The 18,361-nt window shown below is 56.4% G+C and overlaps 1 protein-coding gene across 18 annotated transcripts in view; it reads left to right on the plus strand.

Annotated features, from left to right (window-relative positions):
• The window catches only part of DYSF (dysferlin), a 201,459-nt gene that overhangs the window by 102,754 nt on the left and 80,344 nt on the right, over positions 1–18,361 (plus strand). For all 18 annotated transcript variants that reach the window (XM_045549836.1, XM_045549833.1, XM_045549840.1 and 15 more), the window contains 2 exons: positions 12,384–12,477; positions 12,895–12,972. In XM_045549836.1, coding sequence (XP_045405792.1) covers positions 12,384–12,477; positions 12,895–12,972 — 172 coding nt within the window. The remainder of the gene's footprint in view (positions 1–12,383; positions 12,478–12,894; positions 12,973–18,361) is intronic.

The raw sequence follows: 18,361 nt of genomic DNA on the forward strand, positions 1-18,361 counted from the left end.
TACACACACACTCTCTTGCACACACGCACCCTCACACACACACTCCCTTTCCATGGTCACCTTTCTGTGCTTCCTGCCAGGCTCCAGGACAGTCTGGGCTCCCGTCACGGAGCCTGCTGTCCTTGTCCTGGGAGGTGCTGATGCCCAGCCAGGCACTTGGGCCGAAGTGCACCCTGCACCCTGGGGCAGACGGTTGGGTGTTCTGGATGCCAGACCCGCCTCTGTGCCAGGCGCTGCTCTCTGCCCAGTGGCCCCTGCTGCCCGTTGGTTCACTGGGGAAGACATGGCGGGATGGGCCAGGCTGCTGCCGGCACAGGTGAGGTTCGAATTTGACTTCCTCTCCTTACTAGCTGTGGACAGTCATGCTGTTAGTGACCCCGTTACCTCACTTGTGACAGTAACGCCACCCCGGGTCAGTGTAAGGATTAACGTTGATGTGTGTAAAGACGTGCTTCTCAGACGTAATGCACGTAGGAGCCATCTGGGGGTCTTGTTAAAATATAGACCCTGATTCAGCGTCCAGGTGGGGCTGAGAGTCTCCAGGCCTAACAAGCGTCTGGGTGATACCGCTGCTGGGCCTGGGACCGGCTCTGAGTGTGGAGGATGTGCAGTTGATGGTGCATCATGCAGTGTGGGACGGCTCCCATTGGCCCCCCACTTGGATGCTTTTCTGGGAGAGGCAGGGTGTGTCCCTACCTGGCTGGAGGAGGTGTGTGGCCAAGGTCCTGCAGAGGGAAGCAGGGCAAGATGACACGTTCCCCCTGCTCCTTGGTGGCAGGAAAGTGATCTTTACTTCTAATGATCCCCAGGTCTGATGCTGGAGGCCTGGCTGGGGGAAACTCCTGTCTGATTTGGAAGAGAGATGTTCACACAGGAGTGCAAATAAGCCCAATAGAATCTGCACCTTTGAAGTGCTGGGGGGTAGACTAAGAGTCATTCTGGAGTGACAGTGCCTATTGAGGGGAGGGTGTTGGGAGGCAGACCTTGATGGGTGGGGAAGGACGGTGGGTGGTAGCCAGGTGCCTTTCTGGTAATCTGACAGTTTTGGACCAGGTCCGCAGCGCCCCCTCGCCTCCTACCACCCCTTCCCCGGCCCGCACGTCCACCAGCGGCTGGGCCCTGCGTGCCAGCTCCCCTCTGGAAGACGTCTCCTTGGAAGGCAGGCCCTGTCTGCTCATTAGCACGGGCAGCCTTTCCCTGAAACCTTCTGCAGGGGCCAAGCCTGGCTCCCTCCACGGAGCGGGAGGCCCTGGCTCCGTCTGCTAATCGTCTGCTGTCTCCATCTCGAGCATTATTTTATTTTCGTATTATTCTTTTTCCAGCTAATATCCTGGCATTTCCAAAGACACCGGGTTTCATAATCTTCCTGGCGTTCCCAGGGAGCTGGGAAGCGGAGCACAAAGCCGCTATTATAGCGCGTTCCATCCTGCCTCCCTCTCCGCCCCACACCCCTTGCTGCCGCCGCAGCCGCCACCGCCGGCTCCCACTCAGTCACCCCCTCCTGACGCCACCCGCCTCTCTGGGAACTCTGGTGACGGCTGCTGCGATGAGCTCACAGAATCCATCCCGTCGCCCTTGCCCTGGGCCTGCCCTCCACGCTCCAGGATTTTTCCGAGCCCTGCCTGTGCACTTGGCCCTGAGTGTTGGGAAGGGTTCTCTGAGATGCCTGAGCCTGGCAGGGAGGGGAGGGACAGAGACGTCGGCAACATGTGCTCAGAGCCTTGGAGACTTGTAGAGCTGGAAGGAACTTTCATGTTCTAAAGGAACGCTTGACCTGCCTCGGGAGCACTTGAAATTGGTTGCCAAGTTGTGCGTGCGTGTGTGTGCATGTGTGTGTGTGTGTGTGATCTGTGTGTGCTTGTCTGTCTGTGATGGGTCAGTTCTAGTGTAAGGTTCATGGTTTCATTCCACTCTCCAGGGCATCCAGGACCCGAAAGAGGATAAGAATTACTAAGATCTATTTTTACCACGTGCCAACAACCTGGCTGAGAGCTGAGCTTTACACGCATCATCTCATAGTGACCCCAGAAGGCTGGATGCTATTACGAGCCCCATTTTACAGTTGGGGAAACTGAGGCTCTAGAACCACGCTATCCCATGCAGTAGTCATGTATGTCTATTTAGATTTAAAATTAAAGTCATCAAAACAAGAAAATTCTGTTCCCCAGTGAGACCAGCCACATTTCAAGTGCTCGGTAGCCACACCCGGCTGGTGGCTGCTGCCGCACGGACAGTGCAGCTACTGAACAGCTTCATCGTGGCAGAAAGTTCCACTGGACAGTGTTGCTCTGCAGCGCCTCTGAGCCCCTACTGTTGCCCAGAAGAAACTGAGGCCTGAGAAGGGGTTTGCTCAGCAGCACCGTATGATCAGTACCTGAACCAAGGTCAGGACAGCAGCTCTTTGCCATCTCCTCTGTCCCCTCTCCCCAGGTGTCTCCTGACCCGTGGCCAAACCACCAACTGGTGCTTTCACTCCCCCGTGTCTGTTAGGGCCTACTGTCCCTCCCGCCATGGAGGGCCCCGTGGGTGGGGTCCTGGGAGGGAGAGTTGACGCGGCTGTTGGGCAGCTGGCTCGAGCCCTTGGCCCTGGGCATCCTCCTCCCCACCTGACAGCCAGGCAGCCTGGCCCCCCTGGGACAGTTGGGCGGCTAAGAGGAGCTGGCACCCTTCCCCCTCCCGGGAAGCCTCCCGTTGGTCGGTGGAGGCCTGAGTCCTGAGATAGGACCCACAGAGACTGGCTCCTCCAGCCGGGGCCAGGTGGGCAGGAAAGGGTTGGTGGGAATCCTAAGTGCCGGGGAGGGGTCGGGGAGAGGCTGGTGCCAGAGAGGAGCAATTTGGGGTTTGAGTTGGCTGAAAAGGGCGTGAGATATGGATGCGGGAGACACATCTCTGGACCTGAACGAAGCCGTGCTGTGTGCAGAGCACCCAGGCCTGGCTCCCAGAGCCGGCACTTTGGGTAAGGGCTGCCCTGGGAGGTGCCGGGGGGTTTGCCCCATCAGTAGCCAAGGCCCAGGCTGGGGTGGGACTGGGCTGTTGGAAGGTGGCTCTGTGTGTCCCTGGACTCTGTTTCCTGAACATTTGAATTGTGCACTTGTTCTCTACCTGGCATTGTGCTGGTGGGGGCGGCTTGAGGGCTGGCTCCCCTCTCCCCCAGGGCTCCCCACAAAGAAGGACAGTTTGGGTAATTCCTCTAAATGTGTGGACCTGGGTCTGGCTCACTCAGGGTTTGGATGGTGAAGTCTGGAGGGCCCGACTGTGTGTCTGCGTACCTTAGACCAAACGCTGGCACACGCATGCATGGCTGCTGAGGAGTGTGGTTACGTGTTACGTGCTGTTACGTGTAGTTAGGGGATGTGTTGGGTGCCCCCGCAGCGTCATGTATGTGCATGAGGGTCTCTGTCCACCATTGCTAGGGTGACCGTACGATTTATTGTTCGGTCTGGGACATTATTAATAATCATGCAAAAAAACAGGCATAAGTAGGACCATTCCAGGCACGCTGGGCCACACAGCCGTCCTAATGACCGAGGCACTCTGGCACGGGATGAAGCCTGCCTGAGCGTTCTGTGCGACCTCGGCATGTGGGGATGTGGCAATCCTGGAGGGACACACACGACACGCACACACGCTCATGCCAGCCCACACGTGGCAGCGTGGATCCTCCAGGTTTCCTGATTCCACTCTCAGCTCCCCAGGGGCCAGCTGGTAGTTTTGCAAGGAGTTTAGCAGCTGCTTCCAAGCGCTGGCTCCAGCTGTAAATTAAACGGGGTTGCACCCTCGCCTGCTATTCCACTTAAGGTTGCAATCAGCCCTGATTAGGAAGGGCGTCTGTGTGTTCCTGCGTTCCATTCCCTCTTTTAAAGGGTTCTCCTTCTTTGGCCCTGGCTGTTGGCCTGTGCGGGGTTTCCCTGCACGCTGAGGCTGGGGCAGCCAGGGCAGTGAAGCAGGCCCTGGGCTCCCCACAGCCCTGACTTGGCACTCAGCCCTCTCCGGGTCCAGAGCTGTGCCCTGGTGCTCTGAGCTCTGACACGGAAGCAGGAGTCTGGGAAGAGCCCTGAGGGTGGGCAGGGAGACCCCTGGTTCTGCTGGCTAATTTGCTGTGTAGCCCCAGGGAAGACATTAACCTCTTTGGGCCCCAGTTTTCTTGCTTATCAGATAAGAATGATAATAACAGCAAAAATAATAACCTCCCTTTATGGAGCAGGGGTCAGGAAACTATGGCTGGTGGACCAAATCTGGACCTTTGCCTGTTTTTGTAAATAAGGCTCCATTGGTGCATAGCCAATGCTCGCTCATCTCTGCATTGTCTGCGACTGCTTTTGTGCTGCAGCGGCAGCAAAATAGTTGCAACGGAGACCACATGGCCCACCACGGCAAAGGTCTTTACCACCTGGCCTTTTATAGACAAGGTCTGTCAACCCCTGTTTGAGGGCACATACCATGGGTTGGCCATTGCCTTGTTTACGTAGTATCTCATTTAACCCTTCCAGCAATCCTAGGTTAGGTTCCATTAGTGCTCCCATTTTATAAATAAGCAAACTGAGGCACAGAGAAGACAATAATTATTTAGCCGTGTTTCCTCCCATGAATACTGTGAAAAATCTTATGGATAAGGGCTGGGTCGTGCAGAGTTCCTAGCAGTCTACCCTACCTTGCTCTGCTGGCATTTGGAAGTCCCCGAAAAGCTGATAGTGAAGGTAGCACAGACCTGGAAGGTCACCCTAGGACTGTGTTAGTCAATGTTTATCAACCAGCAATCCAGAAAAAACAAAACAATCCCCAGCCCTGGTTTGTAGCGTTTGCTGCATTCTGTGGTGTAAATACACCTGCCATGGCCGATTTCAGGCCAGCAACGTGGCACCACTGCACGTGGAGCTGGGAAGAGACGGGCAGTAGCACGCTGGTCCCTCCATCACACAGATGCCTGGGACAGAAGTCACCTCAGGAGCAGAGGGACTAGTAAAAGATGGTGAAATAATTAGAATGAGTTCGAGTATTTATCACCTTTGTTTTTTAATATAATTTCTTTAGTTCTAAATTTATATGATTTAATTCCCACTGATGACTATGTTTAACAACAGGCTTATGAAATTCCTGAAAGTTTAATCTGCTCTTATGCACCATGCAAGCTGTCTCTCGCACCTGCTGCTCCTGGGGTCCTTGACCCTGTTTACATAAGTAAAGAGACAGGGGGGTGGCTCCGTCAGTAGCGTCCTTTCCAACAGGCCTGTCACGTGTGTTCCTCAGGCCCCTGTACATAGAAGGGGCATATTCCTGCCAAGTGAAGGAGGGCAGCCGGCCCAAGCTGTCCATACCCCTCTGCTGGACGCTGCTGGGGCAGGGGCAGTCTCTATGGTCTCCCTGTGATGCCATCGTTTCCTTCCTGGCCACCGTGGGTGTGGCTGCTGTCCCCTGCCTGCTCAGCCTGGGAGTCTCACTGCACAGCCTGTGTCTTGTTGCTGCGGGCCCTGTGCTCTGCCCCTCTGTCCCCCTCCTGCCTCTGCTTTACAGATGCTCAGCCAGACCTGTAGGCCCTGGCTAGGGCAAGGCACCACTGCGAAGGGGGGATCTGTGCATGCGGCAGGCAACCTGTGACACAGAAGGAATCTCAGACATGCTGGTGGTCTCAATCTTGGTTTTGATCCGATCTAGGTGGGTGGAGGAGTCCACTCATAGGCTGTGAGTTTCCCCAGAACCTGCCTCCCTCCTCCCAGCTGAGGTCCTGGGACATTAGCCCTCAGCAGCTTCAGGTGGGTTTGGCTGCTGGCTCTGGGGACTCTGGGGGAGCCCTGCAGCTCTGGGAGGCAGAGATTTCCTCATACTCCTACGCTCAGGCTCCTTGTGGGAGCTGTGGCCTCCAGCCGGGCAGCAGTGGGTTGGAGGCCGCCCAGTCCCCGGGCCGGGCAGCAAGATCCCTTACACAGCTAGCCCCAGGATGGAGTATGTGGCCACAGGCCGGGCGGCTGCCAGCCCCAGCCTGGGAGTCGCATCGGCATGAGCTATCGAGGCAGGAATGTGATTGTGGGAAACCCAATGCCCTGGGTCTGGCCCTGGGTCTGGGCAAGAGTGTGTGCATGTGAGGGGTGGGTGGGCAGAAGCCAGAGTGTCAACCTCCCCTGCAGCTGGCTCCGTGCAGGCCTCAGAGTGGGGGCAGGAGGAAAGCAGCCCTCCCTCTCCTGGCCTTGCTCCTTAGCCCAGCCTTTCTCCTAAGCCCCAGCACACTGCTGTCGAGGTCCTGAACAGGACCTTCCAAGCCCATCTCATGCCATGCCACCCCGAAGACGGCCCCATCCTGGGGTGTCAGTGAGTCCACACTAATCCCTCTTTCTGTAGTAGCATCAGATGCTGAGCCTCCCAAGGGTGAGAGGTGCTGTCTGATGCACACTTTCCTGTCCCTTGCCCTGGGACCTTAGGTCTGGGTCCTGCACACATGGCTTAGGGCAAGGGAATGCTGGTGATTCATTTCATGTAATAAACTTTCATTGGATGCCTGCTGCATGTCAGATGCTGGACTGGGCGTGGGGGTTGGGAGTGTGCATGCCTTGCCTGCGTACATGGAGGCTGGATGCAGGAGAGAAGCTAGGAGGGGCTGGGTAGGGGCTGCTGCCAAAGGCTGGGCAGTCAAGGAGGTATCTGTGCCTCAGTGATGATGGGGCCGAGGAAAGAGCTCAAGTTAGCTCAGTCGGGAAGGCATTCCAGATGGAGAGGACAGACTATGCAAAGGCCCTGTGGCAGGGGAAAGATGATGGATTCAAGAATTTACAGAAGGCCAGAGAGGAAGGCTATTGTTTAATGTAAGTGTGGAGAGATGAAAGAGTTAAACCAGGTACCTTCCAAGGGCTGTGGGGGTATCATTTCATTTAATTTTCACTAGTGGTTCTCAACAAGGAGCAATTCTGTGCCCTCGCCCCCCACCCCGCTCCCTTCGCCAGGGGATATTTGGCAATGCCTGGAGTCATTTTTGGTGGTGATAACTCAGTGGAGATGCCATTGGCATCTAATGGGTAGAGGCCAGGGATGCTGCCAAACAGCCTACCACGCACAGGCTAGCCCCACAGCAAAGAACATTCCAGCCCAAAATGTGAATAGCACCAAGGTTGAAAAGCCCTGCATTTTCCATGATAGTCCTATGCAGTGAGCGTTGCCACGATTGCCACTGGACAGTGAGGAAACTAAGTCTCAGGAACTGGGCTTTCCTGCCATACTTTCCCTCCTCCCCATGCCAGCCTCCCTTCCCTGGCCAAGGCCCTCTCCTTCTCCCCTTTCTGGGGCTTGGCCTGGGGTCTGGGCCCCCAGGGAAGTGCAACCTGGACATTCTCCACCTGGGAGCTTCAGGGTTTGTGAAATGAATCTGTTGCATAGATTGTCTGCTTTGTGCACACGAAATGCTGCCGCCCATTGCAAATTTTATTCTGTATCTGCTGGCCGCTCTTTTGTTATGCACTTACTAAGTCACTTGCCTCTGTGTGCCATCGCTTCCCTGTCTCCAAAACGAAGACAGCAATAGTCCCTTGTCTAAAGGTTGTTGTAGGGATTCAGTTTTTAGAATAGCCCCTGACCGTGTTGAGTACCGTGGAGTTGCAATGATGGGTGTTGCCAGGTGGCACACCTGTTACCCTTCACCATCATGCCTCCGCTTACCCACTCCTCTCACCTTTGTTGACATCATTGCTAGCCCTGGGGATTCTTCTCTCAAATTAAGCTCAACTTCTAAGAAAGTTCCTTAAGCCCCAGACGCTTCTCTCCAGAAAAAGGGTGATTGTGTGATGACAGAGGTGTTTAGAGAGAGGGAGACTCACCTTGGATTTCCTTCATTGATTCAGTAAATATTTACTGAGGGCCTCTCTGTGCCAGATACTTTGGTGGGCTCTGGGGACACGGCAGTGCCTCATGGAGCCCACGTTGTGTGGGTGAGGTAGACGACAAACAAAAATGCTAGTATATCAAATATATCAAACACCTGGTGGTAGCAAGTGCTACGAGGAAACCTAAAGCCACGTAAGAGGGCTGAAGGTGCCACTGTGGGTGTGTGCATTGCAGGGTGCATGTGAGGCCATGTGTGTTACATGATTTTTGACAGGACAGTCAGGGAAGTCCTCCCTGGGAAGGTGACACCGTCCGTGTGAGCAGTCATGCCCATGTCCTGACTTGAACGGGCAATGCCTGGCACCAAGTAGGTGCTCGGTGAATGTGTGGCACGTCGGAGGAGGGACTGATGGGAGGGAGACGCTTCCCAGAAGCTCAGATCAGGTTTTCATGGAGCTTCGTTCTTTGAGAGAAATTCCCCGAGTGAGCTATGTCGACATCCAGGCTGGTCAAAGTGGAGAACACACGACAGTGGATGATCTGATAGTGCATGGACTGATCCTTGCCGGGCGCTGGGCTGGCCTCGGTCCTCTGTCCCTCAGTGCTTTCCACCCGGGTGTGCTCGTCGTTCGTTGTGCGTTCACTCCCTCACCAAGATTTGCCAGCACCTGCTGTGTGTGAGGCGCTCAGGGCTCTCGGTGGGAAGGACAGACACGCACACGGTGTTCGCTGTGGAAGGTGGTAGGTGCGGTGATGAGAGAAGCTCAGGGCATTGTGGGAGCACATGGGCGGGGTGCCTAACTCACCCCTGCAGGGTGACCGTGATTGAAGATGGGACAGGACTTCTGAGGAAAAAGCCAGGGGAAGCATGGGGCAAGAGGCCTGGGGGTGAGAAAGGGAACCCCAGAATGTTCCAGCTGATTTGAGCCTGGAGGGGTGTGGCTGTGCGGGTGTCCTGATGGGAGGGAGGTGGGCCCCCTCTCTGCTCCCAGGATCTAGTGGGGCATGGAGAGCCCAGGGCCCAGTGGAATTCTGCCCAGAGTGTGAGCGGGGGCGGCTGTGCGGCTGGGACTCCCCTGGGAGGGACAGAGCTCAGTGGCCCCTCAGCCTGGCTCCAGGCTGTGTCTCCCTGGACTTCCAGCTGTGCTGCTTCCCCACAATCCCTGTCTGTCCCCTGGAGCCGGGGGAAGCGGGGAGACATGTGCACTTGTGCGTGGCAGATGGCGTGGGGGTGGGCAGAGGGCCCTGTGGACCCTCCCCTGGAGCCAGGGCAGGGGCAGGAGCCCAGGGAGTGTGAGGGGCATTCCCAGAGGGAACGCCAGTCCCTCCCCCAGAGGACAGTGCCTGCCGTGGGCCAGGCACTGAGCTGGTCGGAGATACCCTGCCTGGAAATCCCAGGGAGGGGGACCCCTCTTCTGCTTGCAGGTGGGAGGCCCTGCCCTTGGACAGAGCCCCAGACAGAGGCCTTGGGAGTGGTGCTGACAGGGGGTGGAGAGGGGACCATCTAGAGGAGTTGCGAGGTGGATGCGGATGGGGGCCGGCAGCCATCCGTTAGCAGGGTGAACACTGCATTGCTGCCCCCCAATCCCACCCCAGGAGGGAGAGCTGAATCATGGAGAAGGGCAGAGCTGGGCGCCTTCCTCCTTGCACTCACCCCAGCACCCTACCCAGCACCCTACCTGCAGATTGGGCACCTGTGAGTGTGTGTGGGGGGGGTGTGTGTGTGTGGCCGGGCTGTCCCTTCCACCCTGCCCCCCATGGAACCCACCCCCATCCTCCCCGCTCCCACCCCCTCCTGCCCCCAGCAGCTGGAGGTGCACCAAGATGCACGCGCCATGCATTGTCAGCCAAGCCTGTTTCCAGCGTCCTAACCTGCTTTCCCTGGTTCCGTGACTCTCACGCCCAGGTAGTGTGCTGGGACCCCCAGGTCTAGTTTTGTGTTTGGTGTTGCAGACCCCACAGCCAGGAGAGGTGAGCCGCTGGACGCGGGGCTCGCTCCGGTGGGGTGCTGCGCAGCACGGCCACGCCAGATGCCTCTCCTGGTGGGCACCAGGCTGCCCAGGGGCCACACCTGACCCCCTGGGGAAGGATTTCAGGCCTCTCGGTCTTTCTCCATCTGACATCTCTCCTTGTTATCCTGTTCTCTTCTGTAGGGGTGTGTGTGTGTGTGAGAGAGAGAGACAGAGACAGAGAGAGAGAGAGAGAGACAGAGAGAGATAGAGAGAGAGACAGAGAGAGAGAAAGCCTCCAAATACAAGGAAGACACACTGCCTGGAGGCACTGAGGGAGACACTTGCTTGATTTTGATTTCTCTCCGGGGCTGTGACTCATTACTGAAATGTCCACTTTTTTATTATAGCTTCCCACAATAATTTTGAACAAATATAAGATATATGAACACCACTCCCAGCACAACTGCAAACTTCATAGTTTATGACATGCCCTCTCCCCGAGGCCTGTGCCTTACTTCTCTCATAAGATCATTAATAGCTAACATTTATTGAGCATTTACTATATGCCAGACAGTGTGCTAAGAACTACATGTTCTTGATCTTCTTTAACAATCACAGCAACTCTCTAAGGTAGGCACTGTATAGTTATCCCAAATCTATAAAGAGATCGATTCAGAGAAGTTAAGCAACTTGCCCAAAGTCACACAGCCAGTACATGGCAGGGCCAGAAATGGAGCCCAAGTAATGTGGTTTTAGAGACCATGTTGAAGTGGCCAAAGGAAGAGGGGGTCACTGTATATCTCTGTCAGAAAGGGAGATGTGCCGTGGTAGAAATCAGAGCCCACTCAGCTGTGGCAGGACCCCGGCAAGTGCCCCGGGAGAGCAGAGGAGTGTGTGTTTTGCAGGCTCCTTGGCAGGGGTGGAGCAGAGGAAGGCCCGGCCTGCTTTTAGGATGCAATTCTTTGTTGATCCAGAGTGACCAGGGCAGGCTTTTCCTAGGTGTCTTAAAATGATCTGAAGGCGGGGAGGACTGGGTGTTGATGGCTCTTCCGGCTGTGGGACGGCACGAGCCTGCGATGGGAGTGTGACTTTGGGCAGCTATGAGAGTGTGGCCTGCCCGAAGCCGAGGGCTGGGTTTGGGAGAAGCAAGCCTTGGTGTTGGCTGGGGCAGGTCACTGGGGGTCTGAGCAGGAGGAGGCTGGACTTGCCCTTTTCAGGTGTAAGAGCCACGGAAGGATTCAGGCTGGGGAGCCAGTGGTGACTGAGGGTGGTGAAGCAGGTTCTGGCTTGGGGTGGGCTGGACAGGAAGTGGGAGGACAGGTGTCCAGGGAGGCTCCTTGGACAAGGGGCTCTGAGGCTGGGCCCTGAGGGCTGGCGTGGCTTGGATGTGGCAGAGGTGTCTTGTATTTGGAGGCACTGGGGGACTCTGTAGCTTCAGGGCCTGGGGAGAGGTTGGGATTTTGGGGAGATGGCCCCCACCAGGGTGAAGGTCAGGGCAGCCCAGCGGAAGGATCCTGGGACCTGGGCGCTCTGGGTAGGCCTGGGTGGGGAGAACAGGCCGTCTAAGGAAGAAGCTGGGGTTTTCTTTCAGGGGTGTGCACACATTTGTGTGATGGGGAGAGGGACTGGGTAAGGAAATGGAGCAGAGACCACCTTGTCACTTCCCCTCACCCCTCTGAAATGGAGCAGGTGACTGGCTGGGGAGTGGGGGGGAGGTACTTGGAGAAACCCGAGTGAGCAGAGGGAGCAGACAGCATGGGTGGCTGGTGAACACCCCAACTCTCCCCAGGCCCTCTGTAGGGTGTCGCTCAGGCTCCTGGCCCTGGGAGGTTTGTGAGCTGGAGGGAGTGCACCGGGGAAGGGGGTGTCTGGCCCAGGGGAGTGTTCTGGTCCTGGTGCTCTCCAGGGTGGGCTGTGGCACTGTGGTTAGAGCGCAGCGCTAATGGGCTCAAGGTGGCAGGGCTGACCATCTACAGCTCACAGCTTCATGCACAGAAATCTAACAGATTAGCTCCTAAGCCTGCCTGCAGACCCACCCTGCCTCCACTCCCATGTCTGTCCCTAGCCCCACTGTCCCTGGCCCTGGCCTCAGCCTGAGCCCTCCTCATCCTCGGCAGAGTAGGAACCGGTGAGAGATGGTGGATATGTGCCTGTGTGTCCCTGGCACCGGCACCGTCTCTAAATATGCAGCAGGTGGACAGAGATGAGGGCCACAGATGCTAGCCTGGGACCTGCAGACTTTGTCTCCACTAGACTCCTCCCTGCTGGGCAGATCCCCATCCCCTTCGATTTTCCCCCGGAGCCCCTTAGAGTCCTCTCTTCTCTTAAACTCTAGCCTCTTTGGCCGCAACACTCAGAATTGCATCCAGGCTTCTCTGGTCTTCACTGGAGAGGGGGAAGAATTTCCCACAGTCCTTTGGTGCTTTGACGTTGGAGTCTGGGGAAGCTTTAGGAGGGGATGAGCTCCCCAGAGTGACATTAGAGTGCTGACGGCCCCGCTTTCAGTAGCTGAGGAGCGCGGCCTAGAGAGCTCCCGGCCCTGGGGACATAACTGCTGGGGCCAGTGTCCCCACCACCCCCAGGCTCTGGGGTCAGAGTCTGCCATGACCAGCTTTGTGTCTCCAGGGTGGCGTGGTGGACGACAGGAGTGAAGATTCCGTGTCCGTCTCTACCTTGAGCTTTGGCGTGAACAGACCCACGATTTCCTGCATCTTCGACTGTAAGTGGGGCTCGGCGCGGCCCAGGGGGTGACGTGGTGTGTAACCTCACGCTTGTGTGTGTGTGTGGGGCTCTGGGGAGCTGAGTCTGTGCTTTTCAGCAGGTCAGTGTCTTCTGGGGTGTGTGTGTGTGCGCGTATGTCCCTGTGTGTGGCGTGTGCACCCCTCAAGTCTGAGATGGGGGCCCTCAAGGCCCTGTGCACGGTGGCTGTCCCCATCATCTGTTTGGCCCCCTTCTCCCCACCTCCTCTGCCTGGGCCAAGGACACATCAGTCAGGGGCTGCCTCTGAGCTGTGGTCTGTTCTCCTGAGCCCGCCTGGTGGCCCGTGTGGTTTCTATTGTTCAGCCCTCCGTCTGCTGCCCATACTAGGGACAGACTAGCCCCTCACCCTGGCACCCCTCTTTCTCCCTCGGTGAAGATGGGAACCGCTACCACCTACGCTGCTACATGTACCAGGCCCGGGACCTGCCTGCGATGGACAAGGACTCTTTTTCTGGTAGGTGGGAGAGAGGGAGGACAGAGACAGTTGGCCTTCAGGAAACAGGGACGAGTCCTGAGGCTTCTCTTGCGGGTGGGGTGCTGTTTGCTGGGGGCATGGAGGTGGGTGCTGTCACCAGGGTCCTGTGGCTTCTTGGTCGTCAGGTGCAGCAGCCCCTTGTCTACGGCCTGCTCAACTCCTCTGCAGGATTGGGCTTCGCTGACTGTCCCCTGCTTCCTGAAAGCCCCTCTGGCCTTGGCTTCCAGGCCGCTACTCTCTCCTGGGTCTCCTGCGGCCTCCTCCTCCACCTGCTCCTGCTTGGTGCTTCAGTGTGCCCTAAGCCCCACGCTCCCAAGAAGTCCCATCTGTGTCCTGCTCTCTGAGCACTAGGGTCTCCCCACTCCTTCACTTCTGCTCCCCTCGGTTCATCCCATCCAAGCCCCCATGTGACCCTGCCCACTCCCAGATCCAGGCTGCCCGTGCACTTCCCGCCTTGGTCCTGCGGCCAGCAGCTTCCATTACCCAGGCTGGAACCCTTGGCCACCCAGTCCTGCGGATTCTGGCTCCTAAGTCTCTCTCGGATCTGCTCCCTCCTCTTGTGTCACACTGCCATCTCACACTGGCCTTGTCCCTTCTTATCGAGGCCATTCTGGTCATCTCCTGGCCTCCCTGCCACCTTCCACACCGCCCAGACACACCTGGACACGTCCCTCCCCTGATTTCAAACGTAGACACTGCCAGATAGACCCCCACTCCTTAGCACGGTGGACAGTCCTTTGTGATCTGACCCCTGTGGACCCCGCCTGTTTCACCTTTTGCTCATCCCCTCCTACCTGCTGGCTCAAGCCCCACCAGCTTTTGTCCACGTTGCACAAGCCCGACCTTTGTACTCAGTGTTCCCTCTGTCTATACTGCATTCCCTCCCTATTTTAACCCAGCGAACTCCTAGTCATTCTTCAAGACCCTGCCCAGAGGCCTTCCGGCTTCCTCAAGCGGAGCTGGTTGCCCTTTCCTCAGTGCTTGGCCAGCCCCTTGCCTGAGAGGGCTCCGGATCAGCCACATCCTTCCCACTCTGCCCATGAGCTCCCCCGGGACAGGGCCTTGTCTTCCCTCTGAACCTGCAGCCCTCGGCGTCTAAAGAACAAACACCTACTGAGTGCTCACTCTGTGCCCAGGCCCTGTGCTGACATTATTGCGTGTAACCCTTACACCTGTCCTATGAAGTAGGTGTTCAGCATCCTTGTTTTACAGGTAAAGAAACTGAGACTCAGGTGAGTTAACTAAATTGCTTGAGTTAAATAGCTGACAAGTGAAAGAGCTGGGAATTGAACCCAAGGCTCTTGCCCTCCGAATGCCTGCTCTTTGGTCGAGTAGAATTGAGCCCTATGAAAGTGACCTGCTGGTCACAGAATGACTCTGCAACTGACAGCCATCTGCCTGTCCTCCTTGCCCGCCCACTCTCCTCGCCAACAGTGTCCATTCTGGGTCCTGCTCCCCGGCACCTGTGCTTTCCTGTCAGTGACTGGCCCCCCGGCCCTGTGCAGCCAGGTGCAGGGCAGATGCAGTAGTTTCTCTTCTTTGCTTTGGGGCAGGGTGCTCTCTGGACATTGTGTGCAAAACCAGCATCCAGAATTGGCAGGCCGGGGCCAGATAGGCGTCTGCAGTGGCAACTTCCTAGGAAACTTGTCCAGGATTCTGACAATTAGAACTTACCCTGAGAAAAGAGAGATGGACTAATCTACAACCTCATTTCCTCTCCCTTCCAGGGAGGGGTGCAGGCAGCGGGTTTGTGTGGGCTGGGTGGCGAAGTGGGGCCCAGGCAGAAGGCCCCTGTCCTCTGTGGGCCTGGCTGGCCGAGGACCCTGCAGGAGGGCAGGGAACTCCTCCAAGGCACCAGCGTCGGGAGCCAGTGCTCACCCCTGGGGACTGCAGCGGCAGGGGGAGCCGGCACCGGTCTGTGGAGACGTCACACTTTCCATCCCGGCCCCACCCCCTCCCCCAAATAAACATCCCTTGAGCTTTGAGGGCACTGCCCAGGGCTTCCTCAGAGGCCACCGGCTTCTGAATGAAAGGCCCGATTGAGCAGCTGCTGGAAAGGAAAACAGCAGCCAACACGGGTGAACCTATAAAACCCAGAGTGTTTATTTTCACTCCCAAGCCCTAAACCAAAGCAATTTCTCCCCTGGAACTGACCCTGGGGTGGCTGGCGGCCGGAGGTTGCGCGGCCACTGGCTGGCATTTCTCTGAGGAAACTCATGTGTGAATCCGGAATGTCTGGGGCCAGGGGAGGGTCTAGCACAGAGTCTGTCGCTGGTAGCACCTTCCAGCTGCCTGCTGGGTGTCTGGGGCGGACGGGGCCCTCGGCGGGAAGTGCTCCCAGCACCTTGGACCTGCAGCACTCCCGGCCTGTCCTGGGCACCCGAGCCCCGGGTGGGCTCCCACGGCTCTGGGCTGTGTTCTGCTGCCTGGGTGCCGGGCCCTGTCTGCTTCTCCTCTCTGGCTGAGGATTTGAGGAGAGACACAGGAGTTGCCCGGGAAACACTGGTTGAACAATACTGAACTTGTGAGAAGGGGGCTGTTGTGGAGATGTTGCCATCCGGGCAGCCTGAGGGTTGTACCTTGGGTGGGGTTTGAGTGCACGGCCAGCATCAGTTCTTTGGACCAACAGAAGGGTGTCTGCAGCATGTGCTTGTGTGTTTATGAATGTGTGTGCCCTGTGCAGCTATTAGGAATAAAAGATGTAAAATGATGCTTAATTCAAATGATGTCTCTGATAATTGGGATGGGGTAGCCAGTGCTTTGCGAGCATTTGTTGTACATACTAGATTTGGTTTAAACTGAAAAGCTATGACCTGAGAGGACTTAGAAACCACATTTCATCAATGCTTTACCTAGCTCCATCCTGCCTACCCCTTCAGCATGGAATGGGTAGCGTCGCGTTCCTGAACGGCAGTTTGAGCGGGGTCGCTCTTCGTTGTAGGTTGATAGTTCTCGAAGGGCATTGGGAGATGTCTACTTTGACAAATTGCTCTCTAGGGAATTCTGGCCGCCGCCACCGCCGCCGCCGCCGCCGCCTCCTCCTCCTCCTCCTTCTCCAGCTGAGAACTGCTGTGGTAGCTGGAGGGGCCATAAGTTCTGCGTGCAAAGCTGCCACCTTGGCCAGAGGACCCAGGGGTAGCTCTGTTGTGAGGTCACTACATTCTAGGGAATAGCCCTTAGCTTAGGAGCCAACAAACTCCTCTTTGAGAGTCATCCGGATCAGCGGCCTGGGGCCTGACTTGGCTAACCTAGCCAATAAGAGATGGCTGCTAGACCAGATGCCACATTATGTATTAATTTTACCTGTCAAGAAAGCAGAAGGTCCTGCCCCATCTTTGCTGGTCTCATGGCTCCTGAGTGGTCAAAGCTCTGTGCCAGTTGGGTGGTCTGAGTGATACTCCTGCCAGGCCAGGCCACAGTGAGATCTGATGACCCACAGCTGCCCACAGCTGGGGCCACCACTGCTCTTGGTGACCAGCACCTTAGTTGCCCCTCAGATCCAGACTCTGTCGTGGGTGGCACTGGGGAATTCTTGCTTTGGGCTTCCCACGTCTGGACTCTGGTCATGCCCCATCCCCTCCCCCGCTTTTTAAGCACAGCTTTTTGTTAAGGTTGGCTCTGGCTGGGGCAATCCACCAGACGAGCTTAAGGAGGTGTTTTCCAAAGTGCATTGGAGGCTTGTGAAATGCTCCACTTAAAAAGGGTTCCTGAGTAAGAGAGACTGGGAAACACTGCACGCTTAGAGATTTACAATGCACAGTGGCATATGAGAGGCTCTGGGCGGCTGCGGGGAAGGAGCCTGTTTAATCTGTTTAAGCACTCATTAGCTCCCCAGAGAACTCACCACTCAGAGAACGCATTTTGGGAAACACTGATCTGCAGGATTCAGTCCAAATTGCTCTGCACAAATCCAGGACCGTCTGTGATCTTCCTCTTCTCCCCTCCTCCCTGCCCTATCCCTGCTGCCCTGGATATGCCTGCAGCTCAGTCAGACTGGCTGCTTTCTGTTTCCCGCGTGCCCGTGCCCATTGGTGTCGTTGCCCTTGCCATGCTGGGGGCCTGGAACGCCTCTTTTCCTTGCTCTGCATCGGCTGCGGCCTCTTTCTGGAGACACAGGGTAGGCGACCTCCTTTGGGAAGGCTGGCTTGATTCCACAGGCTACCTAGAGCACCCCTCACCCCGGCAGCTGGGCACCCCACTGTTTAGTTGCACATCACCTTGTATTATAACTGTTGTTAGTTACCGTCTCCAGCCAGTAGTCATGATTAAGGCCTGGGATTGTGTCTCCTTCATCTTCATGTTCCTAGCACTGGCTAACCTACCTTGGAGCAGCCAGTTGATAACTGGATAAGGAATGAATGATGTATTACAAATAGTGCTCGAGTGAACATCTTTGTACACCCAGCTTTTTGGTGAATTTGGATGATTCCCAAGAATATGGGAAAAAGAGTATAAACAGCTTTATGTTTTTCAGGGCACACTGCCCAATTGCTTTTCTGAAGGGTTACTGAATTGCTTCCAGCAATAAAGGAGAGTACCTATTTCATCAGCTATTTGCCAACACTGGGTTTTATGATTTTGAACAATTTTTCTTAATTTTATAGGAAAAATATTGCTGTGGTATAGTTTTAATTTGCATTGCCTTGATTGCTAGTGATCTACTCCACCGTCTCTTAAAAACCCCTTCCTACGGGCGTGGCATGGTGGAAGGAACACTGGATAGGGCGGGGGGGGGGGGGGTCTAATCCTGGTCACATGTGATCACAGCCGAGAGACTCAGTCTTCCTGGAGCAAAGCTCCCTCTTCTGACAACTGGAGTGCCACTGCCTGCCCTGTCCCCCACCCTGGTGGTCTGAACTGGTTGGTGGGAAGGCCCATGAGGTAAGCTCCGTGTTCTGTGGATGCAGAAGGTCCTCCCAGAGCTCCAGGAAGGTCTGGGAAGCAGGGCTCAGCCCAGACAGCCCGGGATCCAGCCAGGAATCACCTGCCTGGGGCTTGGTGACTGAGCCCTTGCTCACTTGTGGTGATGGGGTCTGATAGAATCCTTGTGTGTCCATGACTGGAGCCTCCCCAGGGCAGCTTGTGGTGCTCAGAGAGCTCCAATCCAAACACACTCACCTCAGCCCAGAGGTGCTCCGTGTGGCTTGGCGGGTGTGGCCCTGGGGAGAGCCCGGGGCTGGGATGGACACAGAAAGCCAGCCCCTCAGCTTCTCCTCTGCCTGTCTTTGGGAATCTGCCTCTCTCCTCTTGGCTTTCCTGGAAGAGGGATTTGTCTGTGAGTCTGTCTGGCTGTTTTTCATCTGACCACCTTGCTCTAGCAACACCCCCATTCCCCCTGTTTCTTTTTTTTTGGAGGGGCTGGGCCCTG

The sequence above is a fragment of the Lemur catta genome, chromosome 4 (assembly GCF_020740605.2).
Source record: "Lemur catta isolate mLemCat1 chromosome 4, mLemCat1.pri, whole genome shotgun sequence".
Taxonomy (NCBI): Eukaryota; Metazoa; Chordata; class Mammalia; order Primates; family Lemuridae; genus Lemur; species Lemur catta.